The following is an 18,939-nucleotide window of genomic DNA, read 5'->3' as shown; positions in this document are numbered from 1 at the left end:
GAAATATTTTTCTTTTCCAATATAAAAAAGTTAGAAATGATTACAGGTTTATATAACAATTTATTGTAGATATATAAACAAGCGTTGATCTTATCTATCATTGCAGTACAACAATTTCTGCTTCATGGCCATCTTCTTCTTGTCATTTTATTGCATGCTGCATACAAATTTGATCTAAAAGTCCCCTAAACTGTAGTGGATCTAGATAAACACAGTGGGACGAGAGTGCAACAGTCAATTTTTATTATTTTCAATGTAAACATTTTCTAAACAATTTCATTTTATTCATTCATTCATCTTTAGGAACTGATCTACTCGGGTCAGGGCAGCGGTGGATCCAGAGTGTATCCAGGGAACAACCTAGATGGAATGCACACACATTTACACACTCATTCATGCCTAGGAGCAATAATATATTCTCAATATTATCAAAGCTTGGTGGAAAAACTATGGAAAGTCCATGTCAATTTAATTTAATTTAAATCAGAACAATTTTATTTTCCAATATAAACAATTAGAAGCATCTGTGAGTGAAAGAGTGGAATAAGTCCATTACACTCCATTACAAAGTTTTCTATAGTTAATTGAATAACTATCATAGAATGTAGCCTCTTAAGGATGGCCATTGCATACATTATTATCATTATTATTGTTGTTGTTGTTGTTGTTACAGCCATGGTACCAAGATGGTCTAGCATTCAATAGTCAAAGTACTAAATTTATATTGCATTCCTGCTGTGCACTTTGTGTTAAATTTATAAAACACAGGACTAAACACTGAGTCACGTTAACTTATTTGATTTTTCTAATCATATCTAATCTCAAACTCTTTTTATACTACTATATTCAAAGATGTGAATTCACTGATCATTAAATAAATTGATCCATTAAATGCATTGTGCAATGCTGGCATATTAGACTAGCAGCATCAGATTTATTGTTACTTCTGTAAGCAAATCAAATGGCAAATCAAAATCAATGGCAGTTTCTTACCGGCATATCAAAGCTCTTTATCACTGGATCAAGGCGATGATGTAGGAACAGAGGTCCTGTACAATTGCCCAACAGTGCCGCTCTGCCCAGCTCTTGGGTGTCTCTCTTGGGCTCTGTGTGGTGGTTTTAGCAGGATTCTTAACTGGGTTGGAGCATTCTTTTGTAGGGGCCTTGCCAGGCTGGTTCTGAATTTTAGGCCAGGATGAGTAGAATACCATCTGTGCTTCATCTGTTGCAGAGCGGCACATAAGGGGTTTATATGTGCAGAGGCCCTGGCAGGAATTCTGTAATTTGCGCATCTCCCACATGATTTGGGTAAAATAGTGGCGTGGGTTGTTGCTGTAGGTCCGGCACAGTTTTGGCTTGCCCTGGTAAGCGCACGAATATGACTTGCCCTTGTTTTTACAGGAAACGCGCAGCTTTGTTAAGTCCCCTTTGCTCGAAACGACCATTGAACAGTTGTCTTTGGCTTTGTTGCTGAAGCGGATTGGCTCGGTCTTTCCAGTTTGATCATTGCCAGTTATTTCACCTGGATTGCTGTGACTGCTGTTACCCTGATTGCTACTCTGAGTCTGAGCGATTATGGCCCAAACGCAGCATGCTAGCAGGAAAGCAACTCGGAACGTGGCTCTCATGATGGGTGGAAGGCTGGATAAAGTGCTCGACAGAAGTGTAGAAGGAAAAAGCATAGATTGTGAGGAAGGTACTGGAAATGGAAGCAGGATTTATAGGAACTTTACCTACAAAGGGGCCTTTGAGTCATGTGGAGTTTGGATCACCGCCCCACCTCAGTGTGCAAGAGCTGATTGTTTAATGTAGGCTGGTTTGGTGTGTGCCAGGACGTATGCGTTAGATGAAGTTGAGCTGCTGAGAAAGTGTTTTAGTTACATGTGTCACTGTTTGTTTGAAGGGGGTGGGGTGTAATTGCACACTCAAACCATTAATGGTCTTTCACAACACAATATTTAATCAGTCACACAGGTGAACCATTGACTCTTGTTATGAGAAGAGATGACACAAGTCAGATGACTTATACCAATACCATACATACATTTCTGTGCTTCATGTAAATTGTGTACTTGTGTTTTTTAAGTGTGCTTTGTGCTGCATGCAAGTAGCAGCCTTACGGCCTTTGCTGACATGGACGTTTTCCATATTTGTGCTTCCAGATGTGTGTGTGTGTGTGTGTGTGTGTGTCTACCCCGGGCATGAGAGAGAGAGAGAGTGAGAGACGGGGGTGGGCAGGGGGACAGGGCTACAATAATATCTGAAAAGCCGAGAAAGAGGGGTTTTGTGGGACTGAACATGGAGTTATTAGCCTGTGAAAACTCCTTGTCTTTAAGGATGTGCTGTAGAAACCACAGAGTTGAACACAGTGTCTCCTCCTCTCTAGCTCATACACAAACAAATCCGCATTGGGCACTCACAAAATAATCATTCAAAAGTGTCAGCTGCATGAATTTATTTATATACTTACAGTGCAGGAAATAAGTATTGCGCGCATCAACATTTTTCTCAGTAAATATACTGCCAGTGAGGTTATTTACATGAAATTTTCACCAGACATCAATATTAGCTCAAGAAATCCACAAATATAAAGAATTCACAACATTAAAGTCCATAAATAAAGTTATGTATAATAAAGTGGAATGACACAGGAAAAAAATATTGAACACGCTAAGAAAAAGCAGTTCTCCAAGACAAGGAACCAGCTGAAATAGTATTAATAGCAAATTAATATCAGCTGGATTAGTAAATTGATGGTCTATAAAAAGGCTTTTCATTACTAAGGTGTCACGAAACATATTGATAGAATCGGATACAGACGTATTTCAAAACTTCTGAATCTTTCAGTAAGCACCATTGGGACCATTATCTGCAAGTGGAAGCAACATCACTCCGTCATCAACTGGCCACGCACAGGAACTCCTCGCAAGATTTCTGACCAGGGAGTCAGAAGAATAGTCAGAAGAGTAGCCCAAGAGCCAAGGACCACTCAGAAAGAGCTCCAGAAACACTTGGAGGCAGCAGGTGCAATCGTCACAGAGAAAACAATAGGCAATGCACTCCGCTGCTCACGGTCAACCCGCAAGACTCCATTACTAAAGAAAAGGCATGTCGAAGCTCATTTAAAGTTTGCTACAACTCATTTGGACAAGTCTAAGAAATACTGGGATAGTCTGGTCAGACGAGAGCAACTCGTCAGAACTTTTTGACTGTCATACTACACACCATGTTTGGAGAAGAAATGGCACAGCATATCACCCTAAAAATACTATACCAACAGTGAAGTGTGGAGGTGGAAGCATCATGGGAAGCATCGTATGATACAGGCAGACTTCATATAATTGAAGGAAGGATGAATGGAGCCCTTTACCGGGAGATTCTTGAGAAGAATCTGCTGCTATCCACCAGGATGATGATGAGATGTGGGTGGACCTTCCAGCAGGACAACGATCCAAAGAATACAGCAAAAGAAACTCTCAGTTGGTTTCAGAGAAAAAAATCAAGCTGTTAGAATGGCCCAGTCAATCACCTGACTCGAATCCAATTGAACCAGATTTAAAGACAATATATTTAAAGAATGGGCCTAATTTCTTCATACAGGAAGCATCCTGAAGCCGTTGTTACAAACAAAGGCTTCTCCATTAAATACGTTTCAGTTAGCGTGTTCAATACTTTTTTCCTGTGTCATTCCACTTTATTACACCTTACTTCATTAATGGACTTTAATGTTTGGATTTCTTTATATTTACGGATTTATTGAGTTAATACTGATGTCTGGTGAAAATTTCATGTGAATAGCCTCATTGGAAATATATTCACTGAAAAAAATGTTGACACGTTCAATACTTATTTCCCCCACTGTATATAGGCTAAGTATAGTATTTTGAAAGAGCTTTATATATAGGATCAGACTAATAGGATCAGATCAGATACAGTAATCAGTGGTGTAGTCGGGACCATACAGTACACACGTAGACGCCATATGCTTACTTTTTCCCCAGGGCTGTTTGTGTATAACGACTTCTAAGGCTCAATATTAGCATATACCCTTGGTATACCCACTTGTTTAGCTTCAGAAGTCCCTAATCTACTCTTGTATTAGCTTCCCCTTTAACTGTATTGCATGTTGTTTATTTTTTTTGCGAAACCCACAATTCTTTGTTGTAATTGGTGCATTTTTATTTAAATTCCACCCTTCCATGCCCCTGAAATCCGCGGTCAATTGCCGTCACTGCCGTCATAGTCTGAAGACGTTGTCCCGCTGAAGCAGTCAGGTTAAATTAATAAAAGTGCTTGAAGTGGGCTTGTAGTGTACTCAGTGCTCACCAGAATGTAGTACTAGGAATGATTCTACTCTCTTCTGACCCTGCTCAAGAGAGATTGACACTGAACTTGCAGATTCACTCGTTCTCTGACGCCGATTTAATCACGATCCATTTATGATATTGCGGTGCATCGCAATCAGAGATGCCACACCTACTCCAAAAAAACAGTCCCTCCATGATTTTGTGTTTTTTCGGTCGCAGAAATTAACGCACATTCAAGGAAATGGATCAATATTCGGAGGAGTTTCAAAAGGACCACAGCTTTTCCACAGATTTGGACCAAGAAGCGTCATGAGACATCATCACAACTCGCATTCAGCCAAAGCCCTCTTCAATTCATGTGCGTCAAACATGAGTACAGCTAAAAGGTTTAATTTACCAACAAACATCACTGCAAAAGACCGTGCAACAATAATTAACAATAATAACTAGGAAAGATTATACAAGCCGATACACAGACAGAATGACAACTTGGAGCAGTGTGGTGTGCTGGAATGCAACCACAAACAGTATACGGTGCAAGGCTTACCAACATGTAGGATTTATTGACAATAAACAGCCCAAAAGATTATCGTGAAATACAACAGTGGGTGGCAAAGCGCCCACCTATGTACCATTTTTGTGACACAGAGCTGTTGACTCAGGGGACAGCGATGTGTATGTGGGTTTGGATGAGCCGGTTGATGATGTTGACCTGGGGGCCAGCTGTATGGACATTGGCACTGGATGACCTGGGTGTGTTTTGATCATTACAGTATAGAGTTGCGAAAGAGAAAATGGCAACAGTACAGCCAATATTTGAAAATTTCAATGACTGCTCTGCACAGTCCCGAATCATTTTTTTTTCACTTTGCAGCAAGACAGATCTACTCAGTCCCTATTACTGTCAATATCACATTGCAGCAGGTTTCACAGGAAAAGTGCAGAAGATCGTATACTGGCATAGCATTATAATATCATTTACTGTAAATATTAAATACTTCTATCTGGATTTATCCAGCAAATACTATGAACAGAAGAGCTGACAACAAGGGAAAGACCATATAAGGAGAAAGACAACTTACAGTATGAAATAAACCCCACTTGGTGCTGACATGGGGTTAGCTACCAATGTCAGCAGGATCCAATACAAAATATTTTGGAGACACCTATTAATGGCTACAAATAGAACCAAATGGAAATTAACCCTTGAGCCTGCAGAAGCAGGGGCAAAAGAAGACTTACTGATGAATGATATGATTGCTAGGAACAGAAAAGACCAAGAGGAAAACAAGCACCTTACTGATGACTTCAGAAAGAGAAGAGAAACTAACAAGAAACTTAAAGTATGCTATGGTTGGATGAAAATTACATCAGTAAATGGCCTGAAAATACACCAAGGAAAGAAAAGGTGCTTGAGAGCTTTTCAGATATCATCCAGTTCCAGTCAATCAGCCTTTTAGGGCTTTTATGGCTTCTTGTGTCATAATGCAAAAGTTGACCAGCTATCTGTAGGGAAACAAACTGGTGGACACAGCAGTCCAAAAAGCTGGAATGCTGCAGTTCTCTGGACATCTGGAGCATACCAAGATGCCCTGGAACCAAATCCAGGCTTCCAAGAGAGAAGAGAGACATCCCTGTGATTTTCCTCAACCTTGCAAATGCATTTGGCTCTGTTCCTCTGTTCTACACTCTGTTCACTCTGTTCCACAGTCTACTCTGGGCCACATTTTAAATTCTTCAGAGTGCTGGAACACATCACAAACATTGTCAAGGCCTACTATCAAGACCTTCAACTCTGCTTCACCAAGCCAGACTTTACCGCTACATGGCAGAGTCTTGAGACAGGCATAATGGTAGGGTGTACTAGGTCTTCATTGGCGTTCACTAGTGCAATGGGAGTAATTGGAGTAAGTGGGTAGTGGGTGGAGAGAGGCTAGAAGCAGGGGGTGAGCCAACAAGCCATCAAAAGCCTTGAATGCGAGTCTCCAAGACGAGGCAAGTGTCAAATACCAGGTGCAGAAGCTAAGAAAGGATATGGTCAGAGGTCTGATTGTCCATGCTTTCTGGCAAGCTGAAGCTCTTGTGCCTGCAGTTTGGCCTTCTATCCTTCCTGATGTAGCCTCTAACCATCTATTAAATCCCCCTCACAAAAGTTGAGAAAATGGAGGCTCTCTTAATCAGCCAGGGACAGACAGTTGGAAATAACTAGGAACTGGAGAATCCACTTGAAATTCACTTAAAAGCAGAAGTACACCTACAGCTTGACAGTCAGTGAGAGCAGGAAGTTAGGTATGATAAGTGCACACAGTGTTTTGAGAGGGTGTATAATGTGATCACAATGCAAGCAGGGACTCAAGCAGGCCTAGCTATGACAGCATAAATAAAAGGGAGAACCGGGAAGTAACACAAGCATGAGGATACTCAGGGACATAAAGCATCCCGCCACTGACTGTGTGAATGGCGGACAGCATAAAAGCATCCCATTTTCCAAAATCGTCTAGCTCCACAAACCCCTGAGATCTGCATCATTTAGAGAAAAGCTATTGAACAAAATTTCTGACAGGAAACCTACCATATACCTCAGTTCCTGGATGCAAATGAGGTTGTATGTGTTGCTGAAGTATTAGCCTGATACAATACGAAGCTACATGCAGTTGCTCTACCAGATGGGCACCAGAGGCAAAGGTGATGAAACCTTATAGTGGTTTTTAAGTCCATGGTAAACACTACAAGTTCTCCATCTTAGTTTTAATGAAGAAAAATCCTGCTGATGCAGGAGATGTAAAAGGTTGGATAAACCCATGTGCCAGGGTCACATTTTTGGATTGCTGCAGTACTACAATTTATTTGATAGCAAGGGAGTAGACTCAAGAGTGTGATGGACTAGCACCTCACAGGAGGTCAGTGGTGCAGGTTCTTGGTCTAAGAAGGGGTAGAGGCACCTTTCTTACTGTGGACTTCCACAAGGTTGCTGTACTCCAGGGGAACGTCTAGGCCCATTTTAACAGCAAGGCTCTCTATAGAGATAGAGTTGCACCACAGGTACAGGCAACGATCCTTGAATTTGCGAGATCAGGCTATTCTCTTCTTGTTGTTGTTGTAGGCCTGGCATGGGTTGGTATCTACAACTATACAATGTGCAGTCGTTTTTTACAGCACATATGCACCTTCAGGAAGTTCAACTGGCTTGAGATAGCTATTACACAAATGACTTTGTTTTTGGTGCTGAAGCAAATCTTCTCTTTCAGGCCATTTCTCTTGCTATTATTTATTTTGCCGGGATTATTGTTTTACTTTGCTTGCTGCTCTTGGTTTGTGTGACTAAGACCCAAATGCAGCAAGTTATCAAAAGAGCAGCTTGGAAGTTGGCTTTCCTTATACATAGTGGTTTGTATGCTTGTCATAAGCTTACAGAACAGAAAGAGCAGCTGAGTGTTGTGCAAGGGTACTTAAATGTAGGCAGGGTTTATAAATATTTTCCTTACAAAGAAGCCTTTGAGTTGAGTAGAACTTGAATCACCTCCCCACCTCACTGCCCCACCTTAAGAGCTGATTGTGGGAATCTTGAAAGGTATATCTGTGTATGTGTGATTTAATTTGGGTTTGCCAATGTGACAGTTGTGTCTATCAAGTATGTCAAAATGATACTTTAGACCAAACACCAAGATCAAAGACATCACCATTGGCAAAACGCCAAGGCACATTGAAGTTGTTCTTGTGAGTTGTGGTGGCCCAGCACCCTCCTAATTCACGTTATGTTGGTTTTTCCTTTAATTTGTCAACAGGATAGATTTCCTGAAAAGTCCTGAGAATTTCCTGAGAATATAAATGTGAAAATGTACCATAAACATGAAGGTTAATATAAGATGATATATAAAAGATGATATAAACTAAACCACCACTCTCTGTCTGTATCGGTTTCATTAGCAAAGCAGAAGACATAGTCCAGGGAATTTTCAGTGAATGTAAGTTTTTATTTTCCCATTTACACAAACTCCATATGAAACTCCACATACACCCTGTGTAGACTGTTTTAACATATGTAGCACAGACATTTAGGTTAAGTTTAAGTCCAAGAACTGCCAGAGAGCCCCTGTTGGAGACATGAGCAAAGCTTTTAACCCTCAGCTGTTTGCTTGGATTGTATTGTCTCACTTTTAAAACATTCATCTGCCAAATGAATAAATGTCAATGTAAGTCAAATTCACACGCAATCTTTCCAAACATCAGAACAATATCTGTTTTCACTGCTTGCAAAGTACATGACTCGAGCACGAATCAACTTATTTTACATGTCTTGATTTGGCTAAATCCATTCCAAGGATATGATCAGTTTAGAGTCAAGAGAAAGCAGCAACATGACTGTCCTTACAGCCCTTCAGTCATTAGCATACATATCATAAATGTAAGCTACCACGCCAACTCCAACTTCATTTATTTACTTCTTTTTCAGATTAAATGCTTAAATAATTTCTGTTATATATTCTTGTCATTTTTTTTTTACTGCTGAATGTGATTGTGTGCATTGTCTTAAAATCGACATTTGATTGAAACAATGATTTAATAAAGAATGGACGTTATTTACGGATCGTTTATGTAAATAAGCTTTCATTCATCATTAAATGTGATGAACATTATGTGTAATACAAATGAAGATCTTTCTCATGGTTTCAAAATTAGCAATCAACTACTGTTTCACAAGTGAAACCACCACATTTTCAAAATACGTGAAATGAAAAAGCAAATACAGTAAGCCACTGGAAATTAAGACAAGAAAAAAAATTCCAAGGAATTGTATAGAATTGTCAAATGTAATGACAGTTGTGTTGTAGGACAAGTAAAATGTTCATGAAATAAAAAAATTTTTGGCTTTATGTCAAATTAGTAAGATCTGTGTTTCTGGATTATTTTGGTTTAGAATACTTTTTGGTTACAAAAGACATACAGTGAAAAATCTCAGTATGCATTTATGTTGATTTCTATAAAACTAGACGGTAATTCTGTTCGTTATTCATTATATTAAAACAAACAAATAGATTTAGGTGGAAATCATTAAAACATTTTTATTAGGTTTATTTGAAATTTATATAACCTTTTATCAACCTTCAACAAGCTAGTTTAATGTCTGAGTCAGAAAAAAATAAATAAATCCGGTTTTCTCCCAAATATAGAATGTTAAAACTCATGACACAGCTGCCAACCATTTTATTTCTACCGTGTTCATAATAGTTCAAATAATCAGAAACCATATTACAATTTAGGAAGCTCATTGTCATAGACCAATATTTACTTAAAGTTCTACACCAGGTTGTCTCAATTACAAAGACTACTTTTTATAAACACTATGAACTTTGCATTCATAAATAATTGTAACTTTGTTTATAATTCTTTGTCATTTGGTAAAAATGCGTTATTATAAAACTTCATAAAGCTTATAAAACTCCAATACAACACTTGAGATATCTTCGATTGTTTTTGTCTTACAAGCATACTGCCCCCCAATTCTATAAAACACAATTAACATTTGAAAAGCAATCAAAATTCTAGCAGAAAATTGGAATTAAATCAAATGATCTGATCATTGAACAACATAATATCTGGAACATACTCATCTTATGATACAACATGTTTAAAAGTCATCAATAAATTAATTATAATACATTATTGGAGATTTACAAAGCCTTTTTAGTGTTTATATGTAGGCTTCCAAAACAATGTTAACAAATTACAAATGATTATAAGTACAGTCATTAAGCCCTTATCAAGGCTTTACTATATACAGTATCTCACAAAAGTGAGTAAACCCCTCACATTTTTGTAAATATTTGATTATATCTTTTCATGTGACAACACTGAAGAAATGACACTTTGCTACAATGTAAAGTAGTGAGTGTACAGCTTGTGTAACAGTGTAAATTTGCTGTCCCCTCAAAATAACTCAACACACAGCCATTAATGTCTAAACCGCTGGCAACAAAAGTGAGTACACCCCTAAGTGAAAATGTCCAAATTGGGCCCAATTAGCCATTTTCCCTCCCGGGTGTCATGTGATTTGTTAGTGTGACAAGGTTTCAGGTGTGAATGGGGAGCAGGTGTGTTAAATTTGGTGTCATCGCTCTCACACTCCCTCATACTGGTCACTGGAAGTTCACTCACTACTTTACATTGTAACAAAGTGTCACTTCTTCAGTGTTGTCACATGAAAAGATATAATCAAATATTTACAAAAATGTGAGGGGTGTACTCACTTTTGTGAGATACTGTATATAATATATTGTTTTGTCTTTTTTTTAATATACACATTTTTAAAAAATCATCACATTATAAATAGAAAGGAACAATCTATAAAAACTGTAGCTTCTCGTAGTAAACAAAGTAATGTTCATGATATTTTGAACACCATAGATCATTATTAATATATAAGCAGCAGTGCATCAAATGGTCCAAAGTATTAGGTATGTTTTTGTTTTAAAACTGAGGATAACAGGGATAAAGACAGCTTTCATAGCTTATGTGATGCAATTTGGCTTTATGGAAATAATCAGTATCTCCTTCTGCATATTTCCCTTTCCCCCCTCATCCTCTTTTTTCTTCTTTTGGAACGAAATTACGCCAAGGTCACTCCCTGATGGAAAAAAGAGGAAAATATTAATTCATGAGCAAAAAAAGCACTAATAAAAAAATCTCTATAGTCATCAAACTCTGGCAAGTGCACATGGTTTTCTTACATTGATGGACTGTTTAACTCCAGTTCTCTGTGCCACTAAGAGAAATGAGTAGAAATCAGCATTAAACACACAGAAAACCCAATCTGTTTAATGAAATTTAGACAGATGAAAAATAAACACTGTAAAGTCTTAACAGAATGTCCACTTTGTTACGAACACTTTTACACTACGCATTCATGTAATTATACAATCAGCCGATCCTGATGTGGCCTTCTGCTGTTGTAACTCATCCACCTCAAGCTTTGACATGTGCCGTAGCTTTCATGTGCTTCTGCCTTTTGATTGGCTAATTGGACGATTGCATGAACGTGCTGGTGTACAAGTGTTCCTAATAAAGTGGACGGTGAGTGAATGTGAAGGACAGTCAATTACAACAAGCAAGAAATGCAACACCTGAGATTTTTTTGAGATTTTATCTGAAAGACGAGTGATGATTGCACATAATTGAACATGCAGATCAACAAGTACTGTAGTAAAGCCAAAGTAAATAAAAAAAATTGCAATGAAAAGCATAGAGGAGTTGCCAGAGGACTTGTGGCTCAGAGATTGTGAATAGAGATCAGTTAATAATGGCACAAGTAGAAATATTTCTTGTTGCAGAATAGTGGTGGGAAAAGAATTCAAAACAAGCAAGCACTACAAGGATGATGTGATGGAACTGTCGCACATCTGTTCACAGAAGCATGCGTCCAATGCTTTTGCTCCCCTAAATGCTGACACCTACATCCTAATAGCATATGTAATTATGAACTGTTGATACAGTCCAAAAAGAGACTCTATTCATGAAGCATTGCACATACCATGTGATTGCAACTGCACTATTCCTTTCTTGTTATGCCTCATTTTGTCTTGACTTCCTTATACTGCCTTGTCTTGGTTTGTGTTTATTCTCATGACGTCAATATACTAATGACTGCGTCTAGCTCCAGCTGTCTGTTTGCCTGGTTACTCTCATCACTATATTTTTCAGAAGAGTTCAAACCCTTTCAGAGTTCCCGATGACTCTCTATCCTTCAACCGGCCTGGTCTCCCTCTCAATCCAGCTGGATAACCTGCTACCTGCTATCATCATCATTCATCTTGATCATCCAGACACTCTCCAGCTGTTAGACCTGAGCCCATGAGGCTAGGAAGAGCATACTTTACTCCAGAGGGTTGCAAGAAGTGGCAAGTCAAGACTATGTCTAGGTTTACTGTAGGGATTTGGGCCATATATTTATTATCAGGTGTCTAGGGTTAAGCTCTTGCATGCATTTTCCCAAATGCAACAGATTTGCATCTGATTCAAGTCATAACAATGCAACTTTCCTAGCCACCTCTTATATACACGCTGTAGACAAAAAAAAAGAAAAAAGAAGAGAAGCCCCTACTGCTACAAATACCAACTGCACATTGTGAGACCTTGTCCTTCTAGATCACTGACTAAACACAGAATTTACTTGTTTTAGGATTACTATGGCTAAAATAAAAACAATATATCCTCAGGTTTTCTGGGCCAGTGAGGAAAGTTAGCCCAAGTGCAAGGAACATTGCCTTAAGCATCAGTGTGGCTCTACTATGAGCAAGAGCCCTGCTACTAAAAAGGGTGTTTAAACTCCTTCGGTGTCCTCAGACCTGTCTAAGGTCTCCAACAAGTAGGGCACCAAAGAATGATTATGACATCACTGTTGGGATTATGCCATGGTACCTCCATGGTTATCTCCATCAAAGGCAGCTATCGAGTACATCAGTGAGGCCCTGAAGCAAGATTTTATCCAAACATTTAGTTCTTCTTCATCTGCAGGAACCTTCTTTGCGGAGAGAAAAGTTAAGAGGAGCCTAGCCCTAGCCCTGTATTGTGTACCAAAGGATATTACACATTACTAGTCGACCTGAGAAGTGCATGCAACCTTATTTGCATTTGGGAAGGAGAGGATTGGAAGACTACCTTTTCTATAACGATGGGGGTACTATGAATATCTGGTTATGCCATATGACTTAGCCAATGCCCCATCTACAGTCCAGTCTTTTATTAGTTTTTATTGAAATACATCAATAATATTAATATTCTGGTGTTTTGTTCATGTTTGACCATATCCTCCACTGGAAGAAGCTACCCAAGGACACGGTCTCTGACCAATCCATGCAGTTATTCCAGCAGGGGGTCTGGTGTTAAGTTTCTCCCCAGGCTAAATATTCCCACAGTTCCCTAGTTCAGTCATTCACTAGAATAAGGTACTTCCAGTGTAACCTTGGTCACCTGGCTCAGAAGAAATATTAGTGGCAAGCAGTTCTAACGTGGACCTCAGGTCATATCCACCCGCAAGAGCCACCAGGAGACAAAACGAGCAAGAAGATTGGTCCGTTAAAATGGCACAGGATTACAGGCCATTGTAGATGCACTCCTGGACTCACACAAGAGTAGGGGTTTAGTTCCAGTATCTGGTGGACTTGAAGGGATCTGAATAAAAGGCGTGATCAGTGGTCCCTGCTGGGGACATGTTCCGCACACGTTGTCCAGATTGTCCCAACACTTATCCATGTGTGCAACACTCTGATTATACTTCCCCACACACATGCAGCTGCCTGCCACATCAAGTCATCCATGTCAGCCTGATCAACCACGACCATGTTGCGGGTTGCCAGATGTTAAATGACGGGGATGCTCTGTGCATGGCAGCGCACAAAAAACGCTCTGCTTACTTACTCTGATCTGCTTACACCCTCTGCATCCTATTAACACTAATCAAGTCTTGCACCTCCTACCCTGTGTGTAAGTTTTCACCATTCCTTACATTCTACCATTGTCTACTTATTTTTGTGCCTAATTATTTTATGCCTAGCCTTCGCCATGTTTTATTTATTACTTTGCCTTGTGCTTATCCTCTACGTTTCTAGAAGTCAATATATTAGGAATTGTACCTAGCTTTATGGGTCTGTTTATAACCAGGCCTAATTATTTTCAGTTCAGACCTGTTACATCTTACCCTGTTATGTCCTGTTAAGTTCCTTGATTTTAGTTGAACTTTATCTCCCTTGTATTCTTAGTTTAGTTTAATTTAGTTCTACGTGTTTATAGTTTAGTCCTCCATAGCCCTATTCAGTTATGTTTTGCATTAATGTCAGTTACCAACCTTTTTTCTCTTTGTTTCAAGTAGTAAATAAACCCTCAATCACTAGCTTGGTATAATCTTGGTCTTACTCCGAGAGGTTGAAGAAGCGTCAGTGGTGATATTTTCTGGATAGTTCAGCGATCGCTCTATTGTTAAAAGCCGTTGTACTTATTTGTATTGAACTGGGACTGCATGTTTCATTTCTATGAATGTGTTAGGTGAAATAGAGCCAAAGGAAAGGTTATTAAGAATCGTTAGCTAGGACAGAGCATGTAGGAAGCTTACTGAAGTTTTAGGATTTGATCTGAATGTAGTCATTGTAAGAAATCCAAACACCAAAACACATAGAATCCATTTTAACAAGTCATTAGAATGCTCTTACAGTGTAGTCTCATCGTTTGTGCGAAGTCTCTTCTATCTCTGTTTTCCTGAAATTCTGAGCTTTTAGCTTCCACCATTGTTTACTGAAACACATAGATGTGTATAATGTTACTGCGCTCTGAGAAAAGTTAGTTACTGTTAGAGGCTATTAGAAGATGCTACCCGTGTAGCGAGCTGACTTGTATAACCCCAGTGCTGCCAGCAACAGCAACAGTCGGTACGTACCGTTAACGAAAGTCTGACTTCTTTTTTTTTAGTATGCAAGCTAGCTATTTGTCCGCACAACGATTTAACAAGCAAACCCAATGACGTTTGTAGTCAAGAGTTCAACTGTATCTAAAAGTTATTCACAAACTGCATGTAGTATTTTACTAACTGATTAGGTGTTTACATACCGAGTACTCAATAACTGGTTGGCCTACATCTTGAGAGCTAACTATTCGTAGTCCTTTCAGCCATGAGAGGATTTGAGTAAGTAAAACTCCATTTAAGAAAAATGTGTGTAACTAAAAGATATGAATGGCTAAAGATACTTTTAGGCCGAACATGCTGAAAAATAAATCACACAATCCAAGTTATTCATGTAAATTCCAACTAAACCAAGTAATTTGCATGAAATGTGGTTATTCCTTATTTTTTTATATGAGTTATATATGAGATCAGTCAGTAAGGAATAAAGATGAGAATTGTAGCACATGCAAAAAAAAAAGAAGAAAAAAAAAGAAAAGCAATTGCTGTTCATTTGATGATAGGTTAAAGTAATAACACTTAGCAACTTGCAGTATCAGTCAAGAGTAATGGTAAACAATCTGATTTTATAGTGTTTGATATTGGTTTTATATTGTAAATAGGCCAACACTAACAGGCTTTTTCCCGTCAGGATATTATACAAGTCTGAATTTTGGTATATTATAGGCTATATTATAATGCTGTTATAATACTGTATTTTTATTAAGATTACACTGAAGTTTTTACAATATAAGATTCATTCATGACTTTTTTTGGTCAGTTCCATATAGTGTTATCTTATATATTCCATGTCTATATTCCAAACTTTTGACTGATACTGTATACTATAACATTAATTTGCCATTAACTAGCACACTAAAGAATCATTCACTTCTTATCATTGTTATTTGAAGACTTCCTAATGGCATGCAGACCGAAAGTACGGATTTACTGTACCTGACCATCATGGGGTAATTTATGCCACATATGTGATCACTAAGATAACCAATGATATTGGCGTCCTTACTGAAATAAAATGGTGAGTACGAAAGTAAAACAAATCAATAAAAGAAGGAAGGTACATAAAAAACAAGAAATGGAAAGTAATATGATGAAATGTGAAAAATCTGGGACAAGTTATATCTGGATAAGTTACATCATCTTTTCCAGAGATTAATATCCAGAGATTTAAAAAAAATTCATTCATTCATTCATTAAGTAAGCACTTTATGGTAAATAGTATGCACTTATATAGCACCTTGTAACCTTAGCGGTTCTACCCATTCACACACACACAGACACTCAAACACCAATGGAAACAGAGCTGCCATGCAAGGCACTAGCCTGCCATTGGGAACAACTTGGGGTTCAAGGTCTTGCCCAAGGACACTCACGGTGGATATGGAGTGCACTGTGTAAAAGGTGAGAATACACCTTGAATGGGATGCCATTCCCTTGCGGGACACCATACACACACATTCACACCTGTGTTTGAATTGATTGATTAATGTTAATGTAGCCAATCCACCTACTGGCATGTTTTTGGGAGGTGGGAGGAAACCAGAGAACCTGGTGGAAACCCACAGAGAAAGAACATGCAAAACTCAGCACAGACAATAATCTGATCTCAGTATCAAACTGGTGATCCTGGAGCTGCGAGGCAGCACTGTTACACCCCCCCAATTTAGAAGTAAGGAGAACAGATCAGAAAATACTGAGATGGAAAGATGGAAAAGAAGTACCAAAAAAAAAAATACACTGGGAAAATGAAAAGCATGGATTGTTGAAAAGGTACTGGAATGAATAGGATTTTTCAAAAGAGAAATTGATGAAACGATTACAGACAGTACTAAAAAAGGAGTCAAAAACTGAAGTGCCAAGGTACCGGAAAACTTGAAGTAATCAACATAGGGGGAAAAAAAGGAACAGAAAAAGGAGGACAAAGAAGGAGAAAGGATTTATTAGGCATTTTTTTTTAACCATGGAAAAGAACATGGCAAATCTAAAGAAATAAATGAATAAACTATGTTTCATGTTTACAGTCAAAAAAGACTTTTAATTTGAAAACCATCATATTCTCCAGTTTGTTGGTCGGTTTGTTAAGAGCTGAATGTTTCATGCACTTAATCACACGACTTTGCAACTACAATTTCAACTGTGAATAGCGCCAAATACAAATGTGATAAGCTATGACTGTGTGTCTGTGTGTGTGTGCACGCACTTACTCCTCGAATACATCCTCGGTGTCCATTCTGCGGTAGAATTTGGCAAGTTTGACGGACATGATGATACTGGGGATAAGGAACAAACAGCAGCCACCCAGACCGAACCAGAATGTGTTCTGCAATGCGTACACACACACGCGCACACACACATACACACACACACACACACACACACATTTTACACCAAAAACATTACAAATTTTACCACAAACATTACACATTAAACACTGCACACATTAGTTTTCAATACAGTATCAATCCTGACATAAGATCTATATATTATAGATATAACATCTATAATGCTATAAAGTAGTGAAAAGGATTTTCCTTCAAAACTAGCAGAGTATTCCTGTTTGCTTGCTTCCTTGCCTAGTACCAATAGCTAAGTTGTTTATTCATGACCGTATATATATATATATATATATATATATATATATATATATATATATATATATATATATAGCATTTAAAAGATCCCTGCTATGTCACGACCAACCTCGTGCCATTCTTGTCAACCTGAGGTCGTCCACTCAGTCATAGATCCACAGTCACATACGTAACCTTCTGTTCTACTTCCTTTCATTCCAGACTACCAGGGCAGTTTCCTTCAGAATTACTGGAGGATTCATAACCTCGCGATGATGTAGAACAAACTCCTAAATAGTGCACTTTATTGAGGCTGAGATTTACTCAAATTATTAATACTGCTTCCTATTGAGGAAGAAAATCACTCAGGGTTTTCAATTGTTTCCAATTCCAGGATGGGAATCTGCTGAAGGTGAGCCTGACTCCAGGTGCTGATGTATTTTGACGATAAGAATCACTCAGTCCAAATGCTACTGTATAATGTACTGAAGATCACTCAAACTCGCCACAGAGTGGTGATGAAGCAAAATTCAGTCTGTAAAATCTAGCAAAGGTAGAAGGTGAACTCTAAGTCACCACATCAGAGATGCCCACAACTAGTACTCGTCTTAAGGGGACGCAAGATGTAGCCATAGCACGAGCATTTAATGGAGGAAGTTGCCTTTTGTCCTGTGTTAAAGAATTTAGAGATTCCGTCTTTTATGGATTAGAAATCATCTTGAAAAAAAAAAACCCCCAAAAACCTAGCCAGGGGCTCTGGTCCATGTAGGCAATAATATTCATTGCCTGTAGTAACAACTGTACTTCTGCAGTCAGTTTAGCAAGTTGCTGTAGATCTCACCTCTTGTGTTTGATGGTGATCGACAATGAATTAAGCAACTATGTATTTTCAAATACAATGCATCTGTGCTTTTTTTTTTTTTTTTAAACTGTGTTCAGGGTTTTTGTGGTGGCACTGCCATGACCCATGCTATATCCTGCATAACTCCATCCAATTGAAAGCTAATTTCGCAGGAATAGTGTGAACGTTATTTAAGTTTTGTTCACAGAGACTCACTGTCTATTGAGTGAGTGACTAAAGTCTGTGTGCCAGAGACCTGCCAGGTAGTGGCAGGTGGTACAGGGCAGTTTGTACCAGGTTTACTTCCATCTTGCCTTCCAGTGATCCAGAGATATACTACCACGCATTACTGCATGTTTCCATTGCTTGGCTAGTGTTGCCTGTAGAATTTCTATACTTTGTGCTTGCAGTTAACATAGCCTGTACTGGAGGTATTAATCTAAACCTTAGTGATTCTGCATGTACTTGTTTCTCATGTCACAGCTTTTCAGTGCATGTAAGAGCTCTTAAGTGCTCTTTAACAAGTCAAAAAATTGCTGTCACTCATCTGGGTGACTATACCATGAGTTGCGTTATGCATTCAATCAGCTGTGTCAAGTGGAAGATGCCGCTTCTAGTTCACTAAGGCCCTGTTTACAGTAGTGCGTTTTCGTTTTAAAACTGAGTTTTAAAATGAAAACGATCCTCGTCCACACTGGTGTTTCCACTGTGTGTCAGAAATGATCTCCGTCCACACTACACGACCGAAAACGCATGTCACATGACCATTCA

General features: G+C 38.6%; 2 protein-coding genes across 2 annotated transcripts in view; both read right to left on the bottom strand.

Annotated features, from left to right (window-relative positions):
• Positions 1–733: 733 nt before the first annotated feature.
• fgfbp2b (fibroblast growth factor binding protein 2b) lies at positions 734–2,387 on the bottom strand. The gene has a single exon (XM_053619566.1). It carries the CDS (start codon positions 1,680–1,682, stop codon positions 1,014–1,016), a length of 669 nt encoding a protein of 222 aa, XP_053475541.1. The 5' UTR covers positions 1,683–2,387; the 3' UTR covers positions 734–1,013.
• Positions 2,388–10,669: 8,282 nt separating this feature from the next.
• The window catches only part of prom1b (prominin 1 b), a 52,229-nt gene continuing 43,959 nt past the window's right edge, over positions 10,670–18,939 (bottom strand). Inside the window, exons 24-25 of the mRNA XM_053619263.1 lie at positions 16,962–17,077; positions 10,670–11,070 (exon numbers count right to left, since the gene is read on the bottom strand). Of these exons, the coding sequence (XP_053475238.1) occupies positions 11,049–11,070; positions 16,962–17,077 (138 nt within the window). The 3' untranslated portion in view covers positions 10,670–11,048. The remainder of the gene's footprint in view (positions 11,071–16,961; positions 17,078–18,939) is intronic.

This window comes from Ictalurus furcatus, chromosome 29, assembly GCF_023375685.1.
Source record: "Ictalurus furcatus strain D&B chromosome 29, Billie_1.0, whole genome shotgun sequence".
Taxonomy (NCBI): Eukaryota; Metazoa; Chordata; class Actinopteri; order Siluriformes; family Ictaluridae; genus Ictalurus; species Ictalurus furcatus.
This window is presented reverse-complemented; position numbering and strand designations above follow the sequence as displayed.